Here is a 26,307-nt window from a genome sequence, read left to right on the forward strand (position 1 = left end):
GGAGGGAAGATGCACGTTCCCTTCTTGTCTTGACAAAGAGTGCAGCCACAGGCAGTGGGGTCAAAACTGCTCCTCTGTGGACTGATTATCCACACGGTGTCAGCCAAAAGCGTGCCCAGTTTCTGGCAAAAGCTATCCGAACAGTGTGGCATAAATAATGTAAAACAGTCTTCTTGAATACAATGCAGCTGTTTTCTCCACTGCTTAAACATAGTTTGCCCTACTATTTACCTCACTTCTACTATGCCTGGCAAGTAGCCAGCAGAAGTATACAAGGCTTAAAAAGTTGTTTGCAAGTGGCAAAGTAGAAGTAAGACTTGGAGAGGCAGCAATTTATAAAGAGAATAGGCCAAATTTGTTGCTATTTATGCCACTGTAAATCTGGAGTAACAAAGCAGAAATTATCCTCTGGCAAATAGTGGTTATTAAATAGTACTACAAACCAACAGTGTTCAGACACACTGATTCCCTATGTAATGACAATGGTCTGCTGGAATATTTTAAACCATAACTTGTTTATAGAAGCAAATGACATAGCTTCATTCTGCAGTTTGGAATGAATTTCTTAGCGAATGATAATTTGAAGATAATATTGACCTGTGGCATTCATAGTTACTGAGGCAAATCTTTTTGCATCGCGTCTGTCTTTTAGCCATGTTTGAGCCATAAACAATGTTTCTGTCCCTGCAGCTGGTGACTCTTTCACAATAATCTTCTCCAGAAGCCAGTCAGAGCCTTTCCCTTTTTCAACCACCATCCCTTGCAGAGTCCCAACATCTACTGCTTCCACTTGAAAAACATCCACCTGAAAAATTCAGAATCAAAAAGACATATGGAAACAGAACCATCAAACTAAATTAATAGTGTATTTTGAAATACAAAAGTGAGAGGAAAATCAGGATTTTTTTTTTTTCACTAATTCAATAAATATCAACAGAACCAGAGATGACAAGTTTAAAGATGCTGAAGTCCTGCATTAAGCAGTATTTCCTTTGTGGTTCTGCAATTTACTGCTAAGACACCCCAGTTTCCCCACACAGATCAATCCGTTGCCCATGCTAACTTCCTGAGAGATTTTCCTTCACAAATTTCACATTTAATAATTTACAGAGATACGATTTTACCCGTCTCTTACTATCAACAAAATAGACCCCCAGGGCTCCCTTTTGAGGGATGAAATGCAGGGAATGAGAAGGGCGGAAGTGAACATCACAGAATGGTATTTTATTCTCTTAGGAAAGAATAACAAACTTGGTGCCAGATTTGAATTAATACTTGTAGGATTAGTTTTAATAAAATTAATTGAATTTAAGGAAAAATATTAAATATTAGTTAAATTACTTCAACTATTCTCTGTCAGTTAAAAAGTCCACAATATTTTTAAAATGTTGAGAGCACTGAAGTAAGATCCTGTCGTGGTTTAAACCCAGTCAGCAACTAGGCACAACACAGCCGCTCGCTCAGCCTCCCCACCCCCGGTGGGATGGGGGAGAGAATCAGAAAAAAAAAGTAAAACCCGTGGGTTGAGATAAAGATAGTTTAATAGGACAGTAGAGGAAGAGATAATAATAATAATAATAATAATAATAATAATAATAATAATAGAAGAATGTACAAAACAAGCGTTGCACAATGCAATTGCTCACCACCCGCTGACTGACACCCAGCCCATCCCCGAGCAGCGATTGCTCCTCCCCAGCCAACTCCCCCCAGTTTCTATACTGAGCATGACGCCATATGGTATGGAATAGCCCTTTGGCCAGTTGGGGTCAGCTGTCCTGGCTGTGCCCCCTCCCAGCTTCTTGTGCCCCTGGCAGAGCACGGAAAGCTGAAAAGTCCTTGACTAGTATAAGCACCGCTTAGCAACAACTAAAACATCAGTGTGTTATCAGCATTATTCTCATGCTAAATCCAAAACACAGCACTATACCAGCTACTAGGAAGAAAATTAACTCTATCCCTGCTGAAACCAGGACAGTTGCCTAAAGAAAATGGTGAGATGTCCGACATGAAACATTTTCACAATATGTGATTTTGGCTTTTTGTGGGTCTTATACCTACTTCCTCAGCTGAAAAACAGAGATTAATTTCTTGGCATAGAGACTTTCCACCTGTTTTACTTTATAGATTTATGAATTATCATCTAATTTCTATTAGGGTTGATTGCTGGTAAAATCTAGTGTTATTTATGATGGAATTTCCAGCACGATTTAGAGATATAAAGATGTTTTTGAGGGGACTGGTTTGCAATAATGATTAGAAACACTTGAGTCCTGAGAAGTCTTCTCAACCTAATCTATGCTGAAGTTGCTTAGACAGAGCAAGAGGGCAAAAATCCTAATTCAAAGGACTATGCAGAGACAAAACAGACAAAAGCAATTCTCTTGCTCCATCAGCCACAGGTCTGTCTCTTCCCTGGACAGGTTTTCCAAGTGAAGAACTGATGAAAGATTTGTGTCACCAACAAGACCAGCCTGACCAACTTGCAACTTAATGAGACCCACCATGAATTAAAATATTGAGCTCGAAATTGCAGATAATATATGACCACCTATTTAAAAAAAAAAATCTCCAGAAACAGAAAAAATTCAAATGTTTTCCTTCAGCTCTGGTCTTGGTGGGTTACCTTTAAGTTTTCTTTCTCATTTTTCATTCATATATGTACATATGAATGTGTGCGTTTGTGAACTACACCTTTAACAGCTTCCTAAAAATAATCACCAACCTGTCATTGAATTACTCCATGGCTTCTTCTAGACTGAAGGGTAGCGTTATTCAAAAACTGCTGTAGTGCATCGTCTAACCATCACATCTGCACTGTCACCCCTATGTTATCGTGTGAAAGGGGAAAATGAGAAGAGCAAGCTGACAATGATTTTAAGGAGAAAGTGTTAAAGAGGCACTTGAGTAGCTATACTTCCTTACAATGAGTCAAGGTTATCAGCTGCTTAGTGAATTTAGACTGGCAAAAGCATAAGATGGAAATGAATGTTCTCAGGATAATGATGTCCTTCGGCAAAGGAGCAAATACATTGGAAGGGCTGAAATTCTAGATGGAGTGCAGGACTGCAGGGAAAAAGGCTCCTCTTCATATTTTCCATAGTTAAGTCAAAAAAGTAATGTTTAGTGTCATCACCACGATTATATTTTATTACCTATTGGACTAATTTGATGATTGAATACCATTAATCTGAACTCTTAATTTACCTTAATTGCGATATGAGTTCAATCACTGCTTTATTCTATCTTTAATTGGATTGGTAAAGTTATAGCATCATGCTTAAATAAAATAGAATGGCTTGTTACACTTATTAAATAAAATGTATTAAAAATACACAGGCTAGAAGATGGGTGAAAAACACAGATAAACTCAAGTAAGAAACATACAGACCCCTGCCTCTGTTAGGAAATAAATATTTTAAGTTGCCAAAATGTGAAAATTTATCTTAAAAATTACTGCTTGTCCTTGTAAATGGTTTTGCTTATATTAATGCATGATTTATTTTATTGGAAACATACGAAGAAGCTTTTGTCAGATTAGAATACTTGTTAGAATATATTTCTTTTTAAGAGAAAAGAGTTTTCCAGAGGATGACTAATTTAGTGACACTATCATCAGCATCTCCAAAAAATCTGTTGTCAGTGATCCACTTTTGGAAAGGAGAAAGAGTTAGGAAAAAAGGAAAAATACAGACAATATTCTGCAGACTTCTAGACTTGTGCTGTCTCCAGAAGGATAGTTGGGTTTGACTTGCACTAAGTCTGACAGTTAATAAACTCTATTAAACTAGAAAAACTTTACACAACATCAGCAAAAGTATTTGTACACCATTCTCCCTAGCAGTAGTGTTTCTGAAAGCACTTAATGTGTGTGCAGCACATAGTATGGGTTATTCATAACCTGGATAATTCAGCCACAGGTAACAGCGAGTTAGGTAATGCATGAAAGGTTTTCCAAATCCTTTCTGCTCTGAAAATAGGTATATTTTGGCTGAATAAACATTTGTGAAGACTTTGATGTTTAGTTTGCATTAGACACACTACTTCATCATTTGACAATGTGCAATTTTAACGAGCCCTTTTTAGAGCATGTACAATCTCAGAAATCTATGGTCAAATTTGCAGATGATTCAACCATCTAATAAACTGCAAGTTGAAAAACTATTAACTAGACTAGGAATTGTGACAACTGGGGTGAACTCATGTCATGGTTTAACCCCAGCTGGCAACTAAGCCCCACACAGCCACTTGCTCACTCCCCCCTGGTGGGATGGGGGAGAGAATCGGAAGGGTAAAAGTGAGAAAACTCCTGGGTTGAGATAAAGACAGTTTAATAGGGAAAGTGAAAGCTGTGCACACAGGCAAAGCAAAACAAGGAATTAATTCACTACTTCCCACGGGCAGGCAGGTCTTCAGCCATCTCCAGGAAAGCAGGGCTCCATCATGCGTAACAGTTACTTGGGATGACAAACGCCATCATTCTGAATGTCCCTAGCTTTGTATGCTGAGCATGACGTCATATGGTGTGGAATAGCCCTTTGGTCAGTTGGGGTCAGCTGTCCCAGCCGTGTCCCCTCCCATCTTCTTGTGCACCCCAGCCTACTCGCTGGTGGGGTGGGGTGAGGAGCAGAAAAGGCCTTGACTCTGTGTAAGCACTGCTCAGCAGTAACAAAAACATCTCTGTATTATCAACACTGTTTCCAGCACAAATCCAAAACACAGCCCCATACTAGCTACTATGAAGAAAATTAACTCTATCCCAGCCAAAACCAGCACAACTCCACAGAGATTACATTTTCTCTTTATGTGTACATTTGAAAATCTACGTGGTGTAATGAGCTTTACTGTAGTCAAGAGACCAAAAAAGAATAGAGAAAGAGTAGCAACTATAATTGTTAGAGCTAGATGAACAATTTGCTAGAGACAATTTATTTACCAAATTTAGTCCACTTTTCCCCCTCGCAAGCTGTCTGCAGACGGATTATGACATATATGTCATTATAATTTTAAGAAAATGAATCATTATTAATAATTTAGCTAATATTTTTGTGGATTCATTTCAGACCGTGGATTAGTCATAAAACATAGGAAATATTTGAGTTGTTGACAGGTCCTGTATGTCACATGACAGTCTATCTCTTATCTGATTTACAAACGGGGACCTTTTAAGTTACTGGAGGGTTAATTATTCTGCAAAAAGAGAAAGAGAGGGAGAGAAAACACAGAGAAGATAGGTAAACCTACAGAATATAAAACTTTTCTTTTTCATTATTCCTTAGGGAAAAATTTTATTTGTTTTTTAGTTACTGCCAGCAAATTAAGTTTGAGTGGAGAAAAGCCACCTTCAATATTGATAATAATACATATCGTCTAATTCAGGAGAGCTTATATTGAATTTTCTCGGAATAGTATTAAAACAATTTGTGTGTATGTACACTAAATTTAGCCCACTAAATTTTCTTAACTAACACTGTCTGGAGAAAGAAAGATACTCTCCAACACTGAGCAGCTGAGACTGACAATGTGAAAGCCATACATCCTCTGTGACCCAGAAGAGCTCCCCTGGCAAAACCAGAATTGACACTTTTCATATTTCTTGAACAAGAAAATAAGCACTGAAAAATTCCTTAAAAACAATCATTCCAGCAACCCTTTCAGACTATTTAAAGTTTAATTTTTGTTAACCCCTTTTCAGATTTTCTTCAAATGTTTCTTTTTATCCTGGGCCCCATGTTCTGAGCATTTCCTTTGAATCTATGACCTGGTTTGACTTTATTCAGTACTCTTCAGTGTCAGCGCTGGCAACATATTGGTGTCTGTAGCAGTTGCAATAGCTTTTGTAGCAGCAAAAGCATTTGAACAGTCACTATGCAATATTTACCTTTATAAATGCCAATCATTTTATAGGCTCAGTATTGAGACTTGATGGTTGGTTAATGACGACATTCCCAGCAGAACTGAAAATGGCAAGTCAAGACACACCATATGCTTAATTTCATCAACCTGTATGCACAAGTGATTTCCCATACTGCTAATGTTGCTATCATTTTAATAGGCTTTTATTGGAAAAGGAGTTAGAGTGTCTAGATAAAGGACCTTTTCTATTAAGCTTAGCAAACCTATTGATTTGCTGCCTGATTATTTTGATCTCACTTGTTAATCTGGAGGAAGTCCACTGAAGACAAAAGAGTTTTAGCTAGCACTGGGAGGCAAAATAAAGGCCCCTGTAACACTGAGCCCAGAAACAGCATCTGAACGTTCCTGTAGAAGGAGACAAATGAGAAAAATAACTTTTGCTGAGTCGTCACCCTTCACACTGTGGTCCCATGGGCTCTTCCAGTTGTGCTGAACTGAACTCCCCCACCCTGTCCCAATTGCTTGTCACATCACTACCTTCTCTTAGATCAAGATTATCACCTTTTTAGCTGTGCCAGCATAACCACACCATCAGCTTCTGTCCAGCCAAGTATTATCAAGATAGACCAAGTGGAAAAGCCCAAAGTATGAACAATATTAATTCCTTAAACTAAATAAACAGTTGGACAGAGTGAATGTCACTGTGCCAGCAGACTTAAGGGGTGGAAACATTGGGTTGTAAGCAGCAGTGATGACAAGCACTGGTAGCAGTACTGTCTTTGCCCAGCTCAGTGGAAGGATGAACAGTGCATCTGCCTGTGATCTCAGCATCTTGTAATCTGTGTTCTGCACAAACGCTTCTTTAAAAACAGTGTTTTCCATGCATCTGAAAAAGCCAACCCTGAACTTCCTCCTAAAGTCACATATTTTTGCAAGCATGTTTTTGTTTTATGTTAAATTCTCATCCAGAAATTCATTTGAAAACTTTATCTTTACATGAAAAAAAAAAATTAATTTGAATTACAGTGAATTAATAATTAGAGGTTTCTGATAACCTACAATTATCATGGTTCATCCATCAAGATTAGTGAAAAATAAATGAAAGAATAGGGGCAGTAAAAAAAACCTAAATAATATTTGGTCTGAACTGACCTTGTGTTAATTTTCTTAGTACAACTGGAACAGAATCTTTTTGAAACAGGATTTGTATGCGTAGAACAGCAACAGGATAAGAAAGAATAGTGATACATTATAATAATCAGCAGCTATGACTATTCAACTAACTTGTAAAAGACATTTCAATCAGACTTCAAGTAAAATGCATTTAATAAAATGCAGAAGGACTGCTGCAGAGACTAATATCATCAGCCACCTCCAAATCTGTAAAAACACATTCTATTACACAACAGAAATTAAAAAACGCAAACCAAAACAAAAAAAAAACCCCAAAGACAGGCATCACTTTGGACAAATTTAAACCCATCTGATGCAGCCTGATTGTTGGACTGGTTTAATAACAGTCCAAGTTTGAGATCTGGTTTAACAAGCGAAGAAAATAGGATGGATGTAATTTTCTTCAACTTTAGTAATGCATATGATTGTATAATATTTTGCTAAAGACACCATAATCCAATATTCAAATGATTCTCAGGTGGGCTCAACCTGGCTGATAATGGGACAATAAAATGTCTAACTGGTAAGTCTCCAAGTGCAGCTGTAAATGGAGAATATTTTCAAGCACATTTCATGGTAGTGAGGCCAGTTAATAAGCTTATGGTCTTAACATTTTTATGAGCCAACTGGAAGAAAACAAGATTTCAGAGATGATGCAAAAACAATGGCTAGTTATGGCACTTGAAGAAGTAGGGTGCTAAATTGAAGAGTGCTCTGAAAAGATTTGTGAGAGTTAGTAAATCACTGGAAATCCTGCCTTCCAGTGAATCAAGCAGCTTAATCTATTTAACTTGTCAAAGGCATACTGATTTGCTTATTGTCATAAATACTGTCAAAGGCAGCAGAAATTTGGTGTGAGCGTGCTATCCAGGCTAACAGTCAAAAGTGTGACAAAATCCAGTTCCTAGAAGTTAAAGCTCGACAAATTTAGACAGAAAATAGTGCATTTTTTTTTAAAAAAAAGGAAGGATATTTAAGCTTTGAAACAACTTTCCAACTAGATGAGCACTTCATCACTGGAAGTGATGAAGTTAGATATAGTTAGATATATATTCTGAGTTAGATATATTTTCTAAACTATTTAACTTGAATTGAAGCTAATACAGTTCTTGCTGCATTGGAGAAAAGGGTTGAATATTTTATTTACTGAAAAATGAAGTCTTGGATTGACCATAACTATTTTAAAATTTTTGATAAATCAAGCCAATTAAGTCAGCTGTATTTTATTTTAAAATTATCTTGTTTATCAAAAAACTGAAATAAATGTGACAGAGAATTCACTCATCCAACTTCACCTGTCTAAAATAAGTCTATAGTCAGACAATTGGTTAATTTCCCTGTAAAATCCTGAGAAAGCAGCAGGCACTCTCTGAGGATAATTAATTTCATTTTAAGATAAATTTCCAAATAAAGAGAGAAGGTAACCACCTCCTGTAAACATCTGCTTCACTCCCTTTCTGCAGAAGAAGCTCAAACCATCACATTGGAACAAATGTGTACATTATAGGGAACTAAAGCTAGTTTACATTTAGAAATGTAATTTATGTAATTTATTTTTTAGCTCTATATAGTCAGAAAGCCCTCCCCCCAAGCACTTAATTTTAGTGTTCATTAATTTTGTCCAATTTTTAATTTTTTGTAACAAGGTTTTACATTTTTTCTTGCCCTGCAAGAATATGTCAGGAAACCAAAATTAATTATTCACACAGCTCTAATCCATTGGCCAGTGTCATGTAGGCAAACTAGGTGATTGCAATGGTATGTAATGGTAACAGAGCTAGAGCTCTACCTCCTACAAATCTGTTGCTAACTGGCTGTAACTACTGACTAGGGAATACCATCCTGGAGGTATCACTGAGAGCTGCACATATCTCAGAAATTTGCCACTGTCTTCTAGGGTTTTATAAAGCTCTAGTTACATTCTTTTTCTGCTTTTCTCCTCAGAGTTTCTGACAACCTCCACCAGTCTTTCCTTCACTATGATGGTATTCTATATTTCCCTAGTTTCCATCTGAATAGTCCTGCTGCTTGAGGACCAGACCATTTTACTGTTCATATCTGTACTACAATAACTTGGCTAGCAGCCTACCAGTATGATTAATACATTTGGATCAATGGCATTTTGCAATTATTTAATCCTTATGTCAGATATGCTTTCCATAAGAAGAAGGTTTATCTGCAGTTACAAAATAGTAGTATTCTAGACGTTATGTGATGTGGACGCTGAGGACAAATATTGACTTCCTACTACTGGCCACAGTACGCGCACTGTCCCACATCCTGGCCTTTTTTAGTGTATTTTGGCACACGTGGTTTTCTTCCTGAAGTAATTTTTAAAATTGCCAATGCTTAATCTGTAAGTACTGAAACTGAACACCAACAGTCACCTCGCACTGAAAATTTTTGTATGTGCTGCAGTTACCATGGTACCAACCTGAGCAGTTGATGTCTAAATATAGGGCAGGATAAAGGATATATCTTTTCAACAACTAATAGAATGAAGTAAGAATTCAAGGAGATTTTACTGCTTCAGTAACTTAAAGTACTTAAAATACTGGCCACTTTCATCAAACAGAGATTAAAATACTTAAATATCAGTGTAGTTTACTGGCTTTGATGGAATTCATCTGAAAAAAGCCACATTCTCAAAGAGGAAATTTATGGGTAACTTACAGCCATATGACAGAGCATACAGCAAGTCTATCGACAACCATATAAAGAAGTACAAAGAATTTCATTTGCTGAAAAATGTTGGGTGCCAGAAGCAATATGCAGATACCATAAGGATTTCACACTACTGGGCCCTGGTTTTTACAGAATGTCTGCGATGAGTATACTTGGTTCAAAAAAGTGTTTGTAGCTGGTAACATTTATTGGACTTAAACTGACTAATGAAGTATGAATAAATACTATTAGGATTTCGTGAAAGCTGAACTGCATGAAGAAGCGCACTGAGATTGCTTTGTCTACCCTTACAGTTTTTAGGAGAACATCAAACAAGGCATCAATGTCATAGCAATTTGAAAGAATACGGTTCTTGCAGCACTAGTCCTCACACTCATTTGTCTGAGTAGACCACCAGAAGCTCAGCTCTCTCGGTGACAGTGCTGCTCTCTCAGACATGAGGTGAGCTGTAGGGAGCTTACTGGTGAATTACTAATATCATGCAATTACTTTATCTACCAGTTCTCTGATGGTTTCACAGCTGTAAGGACTTTGGAAAGACACAAAGCAACTTTTCAGATATAACAAGCTAATTCAGCCCTTTACTATCATGTAACTCAGCTCATCTAAATAAAAGACCTGTTAAATGAGAGAAGCATCTCTCCAATCTACTGCAAAGTCAAATTCATTTAAACATTTCTATGTATTTCTGCATCGCTAAACTGTTGTTTGTAGCAGCCCTGACATTCTGTGAGACTAACACCATATTTTGATGTGATTTCTAACAGAAACACCGTTCCAGTTCACTAGCTGTTACTGTATAGTCAGGAGGAAAATTATTGCAAGGAAAAGCACATTTTAAAATGTCAGAACAACTGTGAAGATTCAGAATGCAAATTCTGCCTGTTGTACTCCAAAATCCCCTAAACCACCAAGTCCAGACTCTCTGACTGCAGGGGTGCTCAGCACAATATGTCATTGGGCTGGTATAGAAAGAGACTTTCAACACTTGAGAGTCTTTTTGTAGATTACTTACAAAGGGAAGAAAACATTGGGAAATTTCCAAAACATGTCATGAACAAAATGTTGCTCCAAAGGCAGGAGTCTTGCTTGCAGAATCAATTTACACTTTGTCAATTAATCAAATACCTTTACTTTATTTTCACTGAACAAGGAGAGAATCAAGACTTTTCTGTGTTTCTCTATTACTCATCTACACGCAATTTCTTTTTAGGGCCCTAAAATATTGTTATGCTGATATCTGCTTTTAGAAGTATAAGGACACTGTGTTACATTCACACACTGCTCCTATAAAATGTCAAATAAGTAATGAAGAGATAGGTACATGCCAGCTCTGCCTCTTACTCTGTAAAACAGTAAAATTCTGTGCCGCACTGAAGTAGGTGCAAATACTATAAAAACACCCTTCAGGTTATGAAACTTCATAGTTCACTTCTGTTCTCTTAGGCAACATTTCTGGATGTGCATCCCTGGTGTCCCTTCATTAAAAACTACCAGTCTAGAAATCAGATTGCTCACTTGTGGAATTATGATTTAAGGAGAAATCCAGTAAAACTTACATTAAACTAACTTTACTCCATGAGGACAAAAGGACTGCAGCTCTAAAATCCAATTAAATCAGTTTATCGATAAACCATAATCTGAATTTTGACATTAGGGAAGACAAATGTGCCTTTATCAAAACTGAATACCCTCATTCACAAGTATTTAGTACCTTAAAAAGAAAGATTTTAAATCTCTCACTTTTCTTGTGAATAAGCATTTCAAGTAGGTAAAATCCAGTAAAATAATGACTCCCTTCAACTCCCACTGAATTAATGAGGCTGGGGTAGTTAGGACCTGAGCTCCTCCTAATCCCACCTATCATGCCTCTGCTTTGGTTATCAATCTGAGCTGATTTGCAAGCTCGCTTCCGTAGAGAAACTCACATTCGTTTGGCAGCCAACACCAGCAGAAGGAAATAGTTTACTGCATGATATTTCCAAAAAAATGGACAGGTTAGAATGCCATAATCACAATATTCAGTGAGATTTCATAAAGGTAGAAGAGTGCACACACTATAAGAAAGACAGGTAGCACTGTCTAATGTAAAATATGCTCAGCATTTCTGGTTGCGAGACACTGGTGTTTCTTTTTCTAAACTTTTTCTAAACTATTCCAACTCAAATTTTCTGTAAGAGATGTTTGTTTCACAATCTTTATTAAATTGTTTTAATCCTCAAATTTATTTTCATGTAAAGATCTGCGGAAAATACAAACATTTTGTTTAACCCATGTTTAAAAAAATCTAGTGACCTTTTTAGCTGAAAATTTCACTCCCTCTATCCAGAGGTTCCAACAGAGACTAGTTTTTATGTCAAAGACATGCATTTTGCTGCAAATCTACCCACGTTTCTGCAGCACATTCAGTAACTAAATTCCGTCTAATTGCTATTTACGCTGACAATGCTACAGGCAAATGCATCTCTGGCAGCTATGCTGGTCTTTGACTGTTCTACATCTATGAGCTGCAAGACTCACTCCTGCACAGTGAGTAAATAACTCTCTTGGTAGACCTAAGAAAACTATGGAGGGTAGTGGCTGACTGTCTGGAGAGAGACCAAGAGCCAGACTGAGGGGTAGACTGGCAGTGGAAAGGCAAAAGCGAGGGAAAGGAGCCTTAGTCTGAAGAATAGCATGGGAAGAAAAGAGGTATTAAAGGAAAAAGAGTATCTTTATAACTCTATGGTTAAGCAAATATGCAGAAAAACCACTGACATGTCACTGAAGACCTTAAATATTTGCAAAATTGAAGCTAAAAGCACTTGATATAGTCACTTTATTACTTTATCAGTATTGTTAGCATCAGCTGCATAAGCATCAGTATTTTCCACATAAGATAGATCCAGATATTCACATACACATGCACTTATAATCACAGAGCATTGCAAACTGGACTCCATAGACTCTATCTTACTCCCATTAAGTCCACGTGAATTGGACTAGGTTATAAAAGTTGAAAATATCATGCAGAAATTATACCTTTCCTTTAGTGAAATTATCATCTCCTTTTCTGATTAATTTTCTTCTGCCAGTATCTCCCAAAAGGCCTTGCAGCATGACATACACATCTGCATCTGTCCCTGACCCAGGGGGTGCTCCCGTAGTGATATAGAGAACATAGCTTTTCACTGTTGGGAAAAAGAGATCAAATGCTTACCAAAGCTTAATCAGTTAAAAAATATGTTATTTAATAAATTACTACTATTATATTTTCTTTTTTGGTCCTACCCAGAGTGATCAAAAGGCCAAACTATATTATAATGCTTAGAAAAGCACACAGAACCATTGTAAATAAAATTTAAGAACCACTATTATAAGGAATAATAAGCTAAATAGTTTGTGAGTGGGCCTGAAACACAGGCAGAAGAGAAAATGAAAGAAAAATAAACACATCGCAAATTGTTATAAAAACATGTAAATAATACTCTACCACACACTTGCGTGCATTTAAATATGTAACACTCCTATGAAAGAGTTCCTAGTCTATGGGTGGTACTCAATTACTCAAAAAGCACATCTCTGCTCTGACCCTCACAGAGTTGGAGCTGAACTCTGCCAGAAAGATGGCAACTTTTGTATTTCCTCTGGATCATGGTCCAGTCAGTGGCTGGCCGCTCTGCACTGAACCAGTTGCAGCGATTGTCCTCAGCAGAGGATTTCCAGAAACGTTGTGTGTTCTCTGACATGTCGTCTTACTTACAGCTCTTCAGGTGAGCATTTCTGGGATGACTGTTTGTGTTAAGTAACTTTTTGTACTCACAGAGAAGTGCATAACTCACTGGTGATCTGGCCTCCAAAATAAGAAAGAAACCACATCCCCAAAGCATTCCATTGAAAAAGAGAAAAAAATATGGGGAGAAGGTAAAGAAAAAATATCTGTCCTCATGCTAAATGCTCCTTGGAAAGAGGGGCAACATTTGTAAAGATTTAAATATCTGTGCTCTTCCAGACAAAAAATTAAAGTATTTAAAAGACAAAGAGCCTTCCCAGGGAATACCCCAGCAGTACTCTTCTCAAATTTATATTCAAGGAGCTTCTGCCCAAGTGCTTTTTTTGAGACTAGCTTTGAAAGCACAGCAGAAAAGTCAAGGAATACACAGATTACTTGGGCTATTGATCTAAACCCTTAACTCCTGGGAAACACTTGGAGGAGACTGGGATATTCTCATGGTAGAATATCCATTTAGGACAAGAGCTCTTCCATTCTTCACTACCTTTGGTTATAAAACCTCCTAAGAAACACGAAGCAAACTAAAAAAATCCAGTCTTGAGGTGATCAAGGCACAACTCGCATGAAAGAGTTTCATGACATACAACTGCTAGGTCACAGAAGAAGAATGCCTGAAATTCTAGGAACACAAAAGATGAGCTTCTGTTGTGAGGGGCCATGGATCTCCTTCTTATCTGAAATTACGGTACGAGAGTTATTTCCTCTGGATTTCCTTCGTTTCCTCTGGGAGAGAACCAAATCATATTATTGCGAAAAAGCTGAACTCCAAGTACTGTTCGAAACTTTTAAAATATGTTTAGTGCTGTATGCTTGCTCTTTTATACGAAACAAACTGATACCAATCAGATTTGAATGCACAATGCTCAGTTACAGGGACTGAGATTTTTTTTTTTTAAATACTGGAGTGGATTGGACATAGCTATGCATCACTAGCTAAAATGTATAGAAAGTCGCTGCTAAATCCTTTGGACTGCTCTGAAAATCTTAGCCATCATCACCGACCAAATCTTTCCCAGTGTTTCTGATTTGTGACAAACCTGCTGGAAAAGGAGAGCCAGCTATGAGAACTGGAAGCTCAGCCACTCTTCCTCCTTCTTCATCTGCAAAGTTGCGACAAAATGGAAATTCTAGAACATTTTTACTTTCTCTGTGTTGAAGCTTTACCTTAGCAAAGAGCAAAAAGAAATACCTTCAGCATCTGTTGTGCTCTAATGGAAACTATAGCAAAAGACATACTATTAAACAGCTATGACACATCATCTCAACATTAAAAAAGAAGAGGAAATAAATTTTTCTAAAATGTTTTTGAAAGCAGCCTTTTAAAAGAGAAGGAATAGCTATCTTTCCCAATTAAAAATAATTAAAATGTTGTCAACAGTATTGCTGTAGAGACTGCAGTAAGGGAAAAAAATATTTGGAATGGTTCAAAAAGGTTCCTTTATGTAACCTATTCATCCAGCATATGGAAGAAAAAGAAGTGTTGATATGCCCATTTCAGCTTGTGAGAAATGTCAATATGGCACAACATTTTTCAGTGCAGAATGTTTTCTTATTCTAAGTAACAAGAGAAAGAAAATGAAGTGTTTCTGGGAAAAACTGAAAAACAGAATTTAAGAATGTTTTATGGCATGTATATATATTTGTATGTATCATATGTATCATATGAATATATAGAGTATGTTACTAAATATTTTTAATCTCTATGAAATTCTGTATATAAAGTAATACATGGGTGATCCTGAGCTAAGTAGCTTAGTCTTACTATAAGAAAACATTTTAATAATGACATGTCTTACACTATGGTACTACCAGCTACACTAAGAGATAAAGTACCATTTTCTAAAACATTTAAAGCTAGACCAGACAACATATTTGAAAATACATTGCAGGAAGTAACCCTGCTTTGAAAAGGGCACAGGGAATTCACTCATACATTTCTTCATGACTTAACTCACTAAAATGACCAAACCCTTAACCCAGTAAGCTCAACCATCTTTGGTTAGCAATTGTCACTAGGAGATGGCAGCATTATTTTGTCTTCAAAAGACTCCTATTATTTTTCATTATGATAGGCAGATTGAAAAGATTTTTTAAAATGCAGTGTAACGTATAATGTTAATACAATTTCCCATTCATACGAACATCTACATTCCTGAACTGTTTCTTGAAAATCAGATTTCTTTTACTGTGCTTTATTTCTTCAAGAAGTGAAAGAAGCAAGAATAAAGATGTTAGCTATTACATGCTTTAGAAAAAGCATATCTTAATTAATTTTGTTCTGGACCTTATTTTATAATTATTTCAATTTCCTCAAAAACATCAAGAGAATTATTTTGCAGTTATGGTTATAAAAGTGAATTCTGAATCTAAATATGGAATTCAATCAACTGCACCTGCATTTACTTGTGATAGAAGGGGAAAATCTCAGACTCTCTGTGAGGTGCAATCTTGTAAAATCAAAATAAAATAGCATAGAAATTACCATTCTTTTTCTAACCAGCAGTGTAAATAGACTGCTAACCTGTCTTTAATAACAGATATTATCCACAACCTCTTATACCAACCTAGTTATTTCATACAAGGATTCAGTTAGTCCTGCTATGGAATCCATGGAATAACAGAGGAAATGTCTTCCTAAAACCCCAATAGTTTACATATACCCCAAAGCAGGGGCATTTATATTTTCTTTCTCTTTCTAATCCTACCTAATGTAAATGTGCATCTTTTCCTTACTTATATAAATTATGTTGATTTTTTTCTAACTTAGCTTTGAGTCATTGTTCTGAGCTAATGAAGTAAAACAGGCTAATAGATGTCACTGTTTTCAACTGCCAAGTTTCTGTTCTGAAATTTTTACTGTGATCCACTGTCTCCTACAATATCCAAGAAGCAGACTTCATTTTATCAATAGATTTGTTAGATGACTATTTCATCTGGCTACGAAGATGAAATTAACAACTTGCCTACCATTTAAATGTCAGGGGGTTCAGCTCATTAATATCATGTATTGGACAGGAAAATTATTTTTTCTGCAGTTTTTAATGAGAACAAAATACAAACATTAATGGACAAAAGTGTGTCTACAATTTGAAAGATGATTCTTTCCCTTAGACTTCTTTTTATTTTGCCAGCATAAGAGGATAAAGATATTTTTTGTATAGTGAAGTGCCACAGCAATTTCAGTGCGATGTCAGATTTTAGCTTCAGCATCTTGGACAAGAGAAGAAAGATTGTCACTTTTGCTATTCACTTCTTTTTTTTCACATGCCAACTTAAAAGGCAGATATTTTCATCAAAAGGCATTTCTAGTGTCTGGCTTAATTATTTGCCTTGGATCACTGAGTCTACAACATGTAACAGCCAATTTGGAGTTATGTAAATACTGCAGTGTATGCCAGTGGGTACAGTTCTGAAAGACACCACTGGATATGCTATAGATGATGGTATATCTATATATACGACCTCCAGAAATCCACCTAAGTTTACAAGATTTTTGTTATCCGTAGCTATCATAGTGACTGTTTTGAGCAGTCTCTGAAGTTATCACTCTACAAGTGTTGTTACCAGATACCCTTACTTTTATAAATTAAAAATTATGCAATTTCAAACAGAACTGGAAACTGGAAGCAATAACCATAGAATATGAAAAAAAGGAGAATTTTACAATAAAGCACAATAAGTAATTGCTTTAGTTTTTATTTTTTACCTCATGGCAATGCCAAGTCTCTCCTTCTCCAGCTTCTTCAATTTCTAGGCGAACTTTGAATATAGTATTAAATTTCTTATTTAGTTCAATTGAAGTCTCATAAATCTGCTTTTTTTTAAGGGATCCTTTGGGGAATATGACTGAAGTACAGGTACCTTTTTCACCACATACAGTTAGAGACATTTTAGGATTCACGGAACTGGAAGAAATATCACTAGTTGTGACAAGGACATCCCAAGTCCCTGTTGAAACAAAAAAGTAGAAAAAAATTAATGGCTTTGCTGAATATCCAAAATAATACAGCAATTTGTAACAGGGTGAGTTAGTGAGTGACTAGCAACCCATTCCCACCTTTGCACTGAGCTACAATATTGGCATGTAACAGGTTCAGTCATTATCATTGATTTAGTGAGAAGCAGATTTGGACACCAGCCCTTCTGTAGTGACAGCTGACCCTTTAGGGATGGGCCACTCCAGTAGCACTATGCAGATAAGACCACCAGTTCCATATTACAGAGTTACGAAGAGCCATGCCAATGTGTTGATTTTTTCCCCCCCATAAATGTTTCCTCTGATGATTTTAATTTTTTTTTCTTACTAATCACCACTCAAAACCAGCATATTTTCACCTAGTTACTGGTTATCAGGTTTGCCTTTGGTCAGGGGAGGGTATTTTTTCATTTTAACATTTTGAGGAGCTACTTATACTAGAATGTTAAAATTTGCTACATATATTCTATAACAAGATGCTGATGAGATAAACTGGTTCAGAGCTTGAAATGTGATATTTTTATCACAGATCACCACAATTATCATGCCAGCAAAGTACCAAACTTTATCCATTTCTTCTGTGAAGAAGTGATGTTTGCTGAGAGATTAAAAATAGTCCTATATAACAGCATATACATTTGCCTACTTTAGGGACACAGAAAATACTCAAAACCAGCAGTTTTACTTTAAAAAAATTGCAAAATTATACTGTAAAAGAATAGTAGCTCGTGTTCAAACTAAAGGTCTGGTTTGAAGCACTTAGTCTCTTAAACATTCTAGATGAATTGGCAGTCACCTGAAGGCTCATAAGGACTGCAGACTGATACCAGGTAGGCTTCTGAGTAACTTCTGTAACTCTATACTGAACGGATATTTAGTTAAACCTCCAGTTTTCAGGATCAGAAACTTGTACCCATCAAAAAAATCCCACTGATTTAGCTAGCTTTAACATTTTAATTCATGTTAATAGCATATATGGAAAATTCAGGGCTATCAAAACCATGTTTTCCATTTTAAAAAATCATTACTCCTACAGAGAGGCTTTAGTCACCTGGGCTGGTGCAGAATTGAGCATGACCATTTTTTTATTAAGACAACTTAGCTCTGTTTATGCAAAGTGAGGCAAATTATGGATTTAATACTTTCAAATAGCTATTTTGTAAAACAGAGTATTTTACTTTGAGTAATGGAAACAGTGACTTTCTGAGTTTATGTCCATAGTCCTGTAAAGTCCAGCTTCCTAACCACAACAGGCAAATCTTTATCTCCTACTATAAACTAATGCAAATAAAGCTTTATTACTTTAGATTAGGTGAGGATCTGTGCCATAAATTCAGGACGTGGTGAAGGTAAAAAGTTAGTACTCACCATCTTTAAAATAATCTAAAATAACTTCAGATGTTATGACTTTATGGATAATCATAAACAGCTACCACTTTCATGTCTATGAACATTAAATATAAATGAAACCAATGATATCCATGAAAAACCAGAAGTCAAATGAAAATTTACCATATCCCCTGTGACATAATCCAAGATTTTTTAGCCCTTTAGTACTGAAATATTAAGCCTTTAAACTATCAATGTATAACTGCCTAGGAAGACTGAATGGAAGGACTATCTTGGTTGCATCATACAGTACCATACGCTGCTATTACATGTTAACTATATTGTATAATCTCTGATAAATCTGTCAAGATCCGATTTAAAAGCAGCTACATTAAGCTTCTTTCCTTCTCTTTAGTTAAGTCTAAAAGAGAGCTATGCTAAAAATTCATTCTTTCTTTCTCAGAAATCTTTTAATTTTCACAGAATGGCATTAACGGACTGCTGAAACCCATTTATTTTTACAACAACTTTGTCTGCTAGCTTAAACAACTCTTTTCCCTCCTTGATGTGTAAGCCACCATTAAGTTGATAGATCACAACTGTGTCCATTTTGAGCATTTAATTTGCTAGTCTGAATATGTCAAGTTTTTTCAGTAACCTTTCACAACAAAGACTTGCCATATTCCCAGTCATCATGTCTTCTTTACAGCTTTTCCAGCTTGAACCCGTCCTTCTGGACAGAGGTGACCACAATTGCACACAGCATTCCCAGTCAAATATCACTGTTTCTCTCTAGTAGCATTAATTCTTTTCTGTCTTCACTGATAATGCCTACATACATTGCGGAATCACAACTACTTTACTCACAGACACGTCACATTACTGTCTAAAAAATTATCCTGTGATCGATCATATAGCAAACCCAGGTATTTCTCCTAGTCGTATCCTGCTGATGAACTCTTGTAGCAGAAATCGTTACAAGACATGGGGATCCAATACAGTTTTTAGACTCTTAGCTACTATTTAGTTCCTAATTTAAAAAAAAAATCAAGGGAAATTAGGAACCTGTACCAGAATTAAGAGGTCAAATATTTAGTTGGGTTTACGCCTAATTGTATTCAAGCTTTGTGCTACAGAATTTAGTTCCATTGCTTTCCTCCAGTTCTCAAAGTTTATCACACAACCTCTTCATGTCCTGATAGTACTCTCAGCTTTGTAGCACCAATAGATTTCATCAGCATATTAATTCTCTCTTCTCCATCTCTTTACAATTCTTCCTTTTACTACTACTTTCCACTTTCTTATTATTACCTAATAATTTCCCATAAAGCAAATAAAATTCAGTACAGAAACTTAGACAGATTAGATGTCATTACATTTTTCTTACTGGAAAATATTTCTAAAGAGTATCAACTTTGTTTTACAATCTATCTCTAGTAAAGTCATGATGCATTCCTTCTCATTTCCTATTTGCCTCTATTACCTTAACTATTCTTTTCTTCAAAGTACGTTATAAAGGTTTGCATGTGATCGATTACTAGGTCTATAGTCACCTACATTATGCTTTCTGGTTTTTAGATGGAGGTATTACCTTTGCTATTTTCAAGTCCTACCTTTTGTCTTCATAAAATTGTTTGAAATCCTTGCTACTAGATCTGCCACTTCATTTCCCCATTCCTTCAATATTCTGGGCTAACGACTCCTTTGGTTGTCACTGTTTGACTACATGAAAGTTGAAGTTCTATTTGCATTTCAGATTTGGTGATTTCCAATAACTTCATTCCCATTACTAATTTTGGTTTTGCTTCCATTGCCAACATATGGTTCCTTAATGAAAACAAAGTATTCTATTTGTTTAGGGATTTTACCTACATCACCTTCAGTCTGCACTCCATTGTTCATGCATAGTTACACATCTTTCCAGCTTCTTTTTATAAGTAAATGGTTGAAGAACCTTTACTATTTGTTTTAATTCTTTTATAAAATCTGACTCAGCTTGACATTTAGTAAGTCCCATTGTATCCATATACTTTCTGACCTCTAAGGTATACCGCTCTTTGCTGATCAGTCTTTTATTTCTCCATTCCTTATAGGCTCTCTGCTTACTTGTCATATTCTTTCTAAGGTTATTATACACCCAGACCAGAACTGATTTTCAATAGATACAGAGCTGAATATTAATAATCATAGACTGGAAAATATTAGCAAGTCTGACCCAGATTTTTGAGGACTATGTGTGTGTGGGAAACAGAGGAAGGAAAATGTTTTTACATAGCTACATTCAGACACTAATTAAGGTGCATAAACAAGGATACAAGATTTATCTCACTTTTCATATTATCAGTGAAGAAAGATGTGACAGACTCTGACCAGCCTTAGGCTTCTGCTCTGGATTACCCTCAGGAGACGCCTGCCTCGCTCTGTGGATTATGTAGGGCACCTATGGAATCTATTTTTTGAGAGGCCTGGAATACTTGTAGTAGTGCAATACAGCTATTTCTTATTCTGAAATTGTCACTACTCTAGCTGTTCATCCTATCCTTATATTTCCATGGTATTCTGTCCTTCTGTTGTCTCAGTGACATTATTTTTCTATTTCTTTAGATGCTCTAAGATATTTGGTAGTGGACTAAGTACAGGTAGCTAAATATGAGGATACACACTACTAACTGTGTCTGCAACTATGTATGATATAAAACTCTCTGAGCATAAAATGAAATATCCATGAGCATAGAAATTAATAAAGATCAATTTACAAAACTGCTGATATAGAATGCAAATTCACACCTTCAGATTAGTTAAACTTTATATGGTTTGGTCTACCAGTTCTGATTCAGATTTCATAAATGGACGCAAACCAACATTTTACACCTCTTCAAAAAAGACATGAGAGAGAGCTAAGAAATCCAGTACTCTGGCAAAGCATAAAAGACTTACCATGTTTTCAGTGTCTAAGTTGTTTCTGAATTTTCATCTTTTTTTCATTAAACAATTTGAATAGGATGTGGGGTTCAGGTCAACTAACTGTTTGCAAGAACTTGTGCCATTGATGTAAGTAAAAAAGAAAACTGCAAATAAAAGCAAATGCTTTCTGCAAATATATGAACATACGGGAAAATCTCATTCTGCTAAAAGAGTTTTTGTATCTCTTCTTGTGATTTCATTACTGTTGCAGGAGCCTTCTGCTCTGCATTGACTGCCATATGGAACAACCTACCTCTTTCTGCTTCAGCTTTTTTCTAGCCTCAACTAAAAACATAGTTCCTTCATTACCTCCGTCACTTAATATCTCCCTTCTGCTCTAGTCTTTCTTCCCTGAATATTATAATTGTATTTACCAGCTCTAGAAAGTGTTTGGAGAGACAATTTGTGTGAGAGATGCAACTCACATTTAAGCTATATTATTTCTATATTTTGCTTTTTGTCTTAAAAATAACACCCAAAATAATATGAATTACAATTAAAATAAAAGCTGGAAGGAGCTTTGATGATTTTGGACCTTACCATAAATCTTTCCTGTCAACATCCCGTTCCTGACTTTTCCAAGAAGTTTCAACATTCGTTCCATCTGTGCGTCACCAACTCCACTGTCTAACCATTGCTGGCAAAGAAATGCATATTGGCCATCAGTCTTGCCTGATTCATGGATGACAATTTGGTCCAAGTACCATCCAGCTCCATAACCCACATTACGGTGTTCAACAAGCACTTTGCTTAACTGTCCAAGGTCAACTGCTCTGATTTCAGAGATACAAACCTGAGAAGGTAAAGGCAAAATGAATAGCAAACTGATTAAACCATCTATTTTATCCTCCGTCATTAAGAAGATTATGTTTGAAAGACAGATTCCTTTCAATGCTGAAGTATCTTTTCCTTTCTGATAGTAAAGAAAGATATTATAGGCTGACATTCATATTTGGAGACCCTGTTCAGAAAATATGTGGATCCTTGAATATGTATGTTTTTCCTGTACCAATGTTCCAATGTATGTTCATGATCACTGCATCCCAGGCTTTATTATGAAAAACATTCCACTATTTTGGGTAGAAAGAAACCTCTGATCATTAATTTACTTACAGAAGTCTCATGAAAATTGAAGTTCGACCAGTCCCTCATAACTGAAACAAAGTGAGTGCTTCAAATATCAGGATAGGCCTAGTAAATTGAACTTTGGGTTAGATAAGGCATTTTATTTTAAAACATTTCAAAGTCTTTTATATTCTAAGACATCCTATTTTTCAAATGGGAAATGTCGTATTATTAAACTCTGAACAGAAATACTGACACTGTTGATGACTATGCAAACAAAGGAAGATACTGACATTAGAAACTATAACTAAGGCTGTGCACGCATACAGGCAAGAATTGATGTGCTCTTTGGATGTAAATAGACATCTGTTTAAATATTGCTACGGCTACCAGTAAACAAAAGCTAAATGGCAACTGCACTAGTGCATGTTGGGATGAATAAATTATGTGAGTGAGAGAATGAATGTGTTCCGTGCAAGAGATAATATGAGTGGGTGGGTAGATACACGGGCATGTGTGTGGGTGACATTAAAAAAACCCCAGATGGATAGTAGAAACAGACGCTATAATTTTTATTTGTTGCCAACCAATTTGCCACCAGGCAGGAAAAAGCATGAGGACCAGAAAGCAACAAAGGAAGAGATGATTTTTAGAAAGAATTATGTCATCTGGTCCATTCTCCTGTCTGTGTCGGACTATTCTCTACAGTGTGCTCAGAAAAAGAAAACATCAGAGTTATTATTCCTATCACAGCCTTAGGACTTCCAGCATTCTTACCTTGTTATATCCACAATCTCCCCAAACAGTTACCATGGCAAGTTATACCCCTTCATGTAATGCATATGTAACCCAAAATAAGATCTAGCTGTGAGGAACATCTTGTAAATAACTCTTTGGAAGCACTCATTGCTTTTTAATTTTATTCTTTGTATTTCTGAGCCAAATATAATTTTCTTGTCAGTCTACATGACCTCTGACTTAGAGGAAATAGCCTGTATTGCTAATATTCATGTTCCTTCACAGCTAACTCTGTCTGAAAAAGGGGCCTATCATTAGTCTCATTCTTTGTGATAATAATTAACAGTCATTAGACAACAGTGGTCATAATCATCCATTGTTATCAATGAGTTCTCATAATAATACATTAAATTGCCTACTCCCTCAGCATTAGCAAGAATGTACTTTTGGTTGATGTCACTACATTTCTTTTTTTTCCCCCTCAGTATAAAGACATTCGGAACTGCATTAAACACACTACTGGAAGTGTGATTAATGAAAGCCAAAAGGATTTTATTTAAATTGTCTTGCTTTAGATAAAGTGTTAGCTAGGCAAAATTACAATCCTCATTTATTTAACCCATTAAACTGGTGAAAAAGTTAGACATACAATCACTTAAATAAATATAAACTGGCCTTACTTTCTGCAGTAATTAGATCAACTTTACTCTCTTTTCTTACACTTTGTTGCAATTTTCTGTCTTCCTAGCTTTCTTATATTCCAGTCCTTTATCAGTCAAGAGAGATCCTTTTTTTCATATCTCAAGTTTCCTTAACGTTGTTTTCTTTGCCTGTCCATTCCATATTTGCCAGGGATATTGCTGACGTAATCTTTTCTCTCAAGACAGCTTGCCCTTTACATCCTTTCATTTCACCCTTTATTCTTAGATACTCTCACTAAAACCTCATTCCAACTTCTTAATTAAGTTACTTCTATGTAAAAAGAACGTAAGACTGGTAGTAGTATGTCAGACCGCAGTTCCATCTAGTCCAGAATCCTGTTGCCAACAGCTACCAATAACGGATTTCTAGGGAAGAGTTGAAAAACAGGGCAAATATATAGAGATGCTTCCTGAATATAAAGTCTCTCAGGCTTTAGCAATTTGTGGTTCAGAGATTTCCTGAGACAGAGATTGTATCTTGGCACTTAACAGCCCTCAGTGTTAAGTTGTCTTCCATGACAATGTGCAATGGCTTTTTGCACCAACATGCATTTTACCATCTGCAACATCTTGTGCAAGAAAGTAAAATGGATTAATTATGCACTGTGTAAAAAGCCACCTCCTTTTGTTTTGAATCTGCCACCTGCAGTTTTCATCTAATGCTCTTGAGCCCTTGTATTTCATGAGAAAGTAGAATTACTCATTTTCCCTATGCCATTTTTTATTTCTTATCTCCCTCTCCCTTCCTCTCATCATGCCTTTTCCAGGCCAAACAGTACTTGTTTGCATAGTTGTTCCTTGTATGGAAGATATTTCATATCACTTGACATGATTCTTGCACTTCTTAAGACAAGTGAATCAGAACAAAACACAGCATCTATTATGCATCCGCACTAGAGAACTTACCTGGAGGCATGACTGTATTTTCTACTTTGGGGTGGCTGGGTTTTTTCCTTTTTCTAATAATTCCTAAATGTTCAATCTGTTCTCTTTTCCTTTGGTTTTGCCTCTACTGAGCACTGGGCTGACATCATTACAGAGCTATTCTAATGCCAGGGTCACTTTCCTATGGGTAAAAGCTATTTCAGAGCCCATCATTTTGCATGCAAATTTAAGGGGGTTTTCCCCTCACAGCCACTGTGTTTCATTTAGCTACAATGAATTTAATCTGCCATTTTATTACTCAGTCACCCTGTTTGAGGTCCTTCTGCAATCTCTGCCACAAACTTTCATATTTATTACTTTAAATAACTTAGTATCATCAGAACTTTTGCCATCTCACTGCTCAACCCTTTCCCAAGGACCTATTGCACAATGAGGAACATGAATACACAAAATATCTAAGCTGAAGAAAACTTCCATGGTCCACAGTACAAAAATAGTTCACCTAAAACAAAGGATCTGCTTGAGAAGACACTCAGCACTCTTCTCTATTGCTTAATATAGTGGCTCCAATTTCTTTAAGAGCTGTGTCACTGACTCTGTATTAATGTCCAGCTTGAAAGCGCCATGTAAATTATTTCTTTTTAGACCTCTTCTCCAGGTTATGTCACAAACTATGTACCTTTATGTCTTTTATTAACTCTTCTAATTGCCTATAAGCACTTGCCCTCAAAAATGGGAAGAATTAACCTGTATTTTTAATAATATTATCCAGGCAATCAACATCACAAACCTCTTCCTATATTTTAACAGCACATTTTGGACTAAGGCAGCAGGATTCTGCAAACAATGACATCTTTAAAAAAAATAAAAAAAGGTTGCAAGAGACTGTAAGAAAAGGAAAGAAAAACATGCCTAATTACTTTGGGTGGGAAGACTATGGCCAAATTATTAAATATCTCCCAATGCATAGTAATTTCACTAGATACCAAGACACTAAATACTGTTATCAATCTAGAACTAGGTTATTGATATGAAAAGGAGAGTTAAGCATATTTTTAAAAGATGTATTTAATTTTCCTCAGTAATAAATAAAAAGGGAAGTAAACTTCATTGAAATATATATGCTTACCTCTTTTCATTCTTGCCTAAACTATCGGTTATCT

General features: G+C 36.1%; 1 protein-coding gene across 1 annotated transcript in view; it reads right to left on the bottom strand.

Moving 5' to 3' along the window:
- Positions 1-26,307, bottom strand: part of RP1 (RP1 axonemal microtubule associated) — a 181,607-nt gene that overhangs the window by 17,416 nt on the left and 137,884 nt on the right. Inside the window, exons 43-47 of the mRNA XM_072851227.1 lie at positions 22,296-22,548; positions 17,193-17,434; positions 14,524-14,650; positions 12,736-12,884; positions 598-805 (exon numbers count right to left, since the gene is read on the bottom strand). Of these exons, the coding sequence (XP_072707328.1) occupies positions 598-805; positions 12,736-12,884; positions 14,524-14,650; positions 17,193-17,434; positions 22,296-22,548 (979 nt within the window). The remainder of the gene's footprint in view (positions 1-597; positions 806-12,735; positions 12,885-14,523; positions 14,651-17,192; positions 17,435-22,295; positions 22,549-26,307) is intronic.

Source organism: Ciconia boyciana, chromosome 2 (genome assembly GCF_034638445.1).
Source record: "Ciconia boyciana chromosome 2, ASM3463844v1, whole genome shotgun sequence".
NCBI lineage: Eukaryota > Metazoa > Chordata > Aves > Ciconiiformes > Ciconiidae > Ciconia > Ciconia boyciana.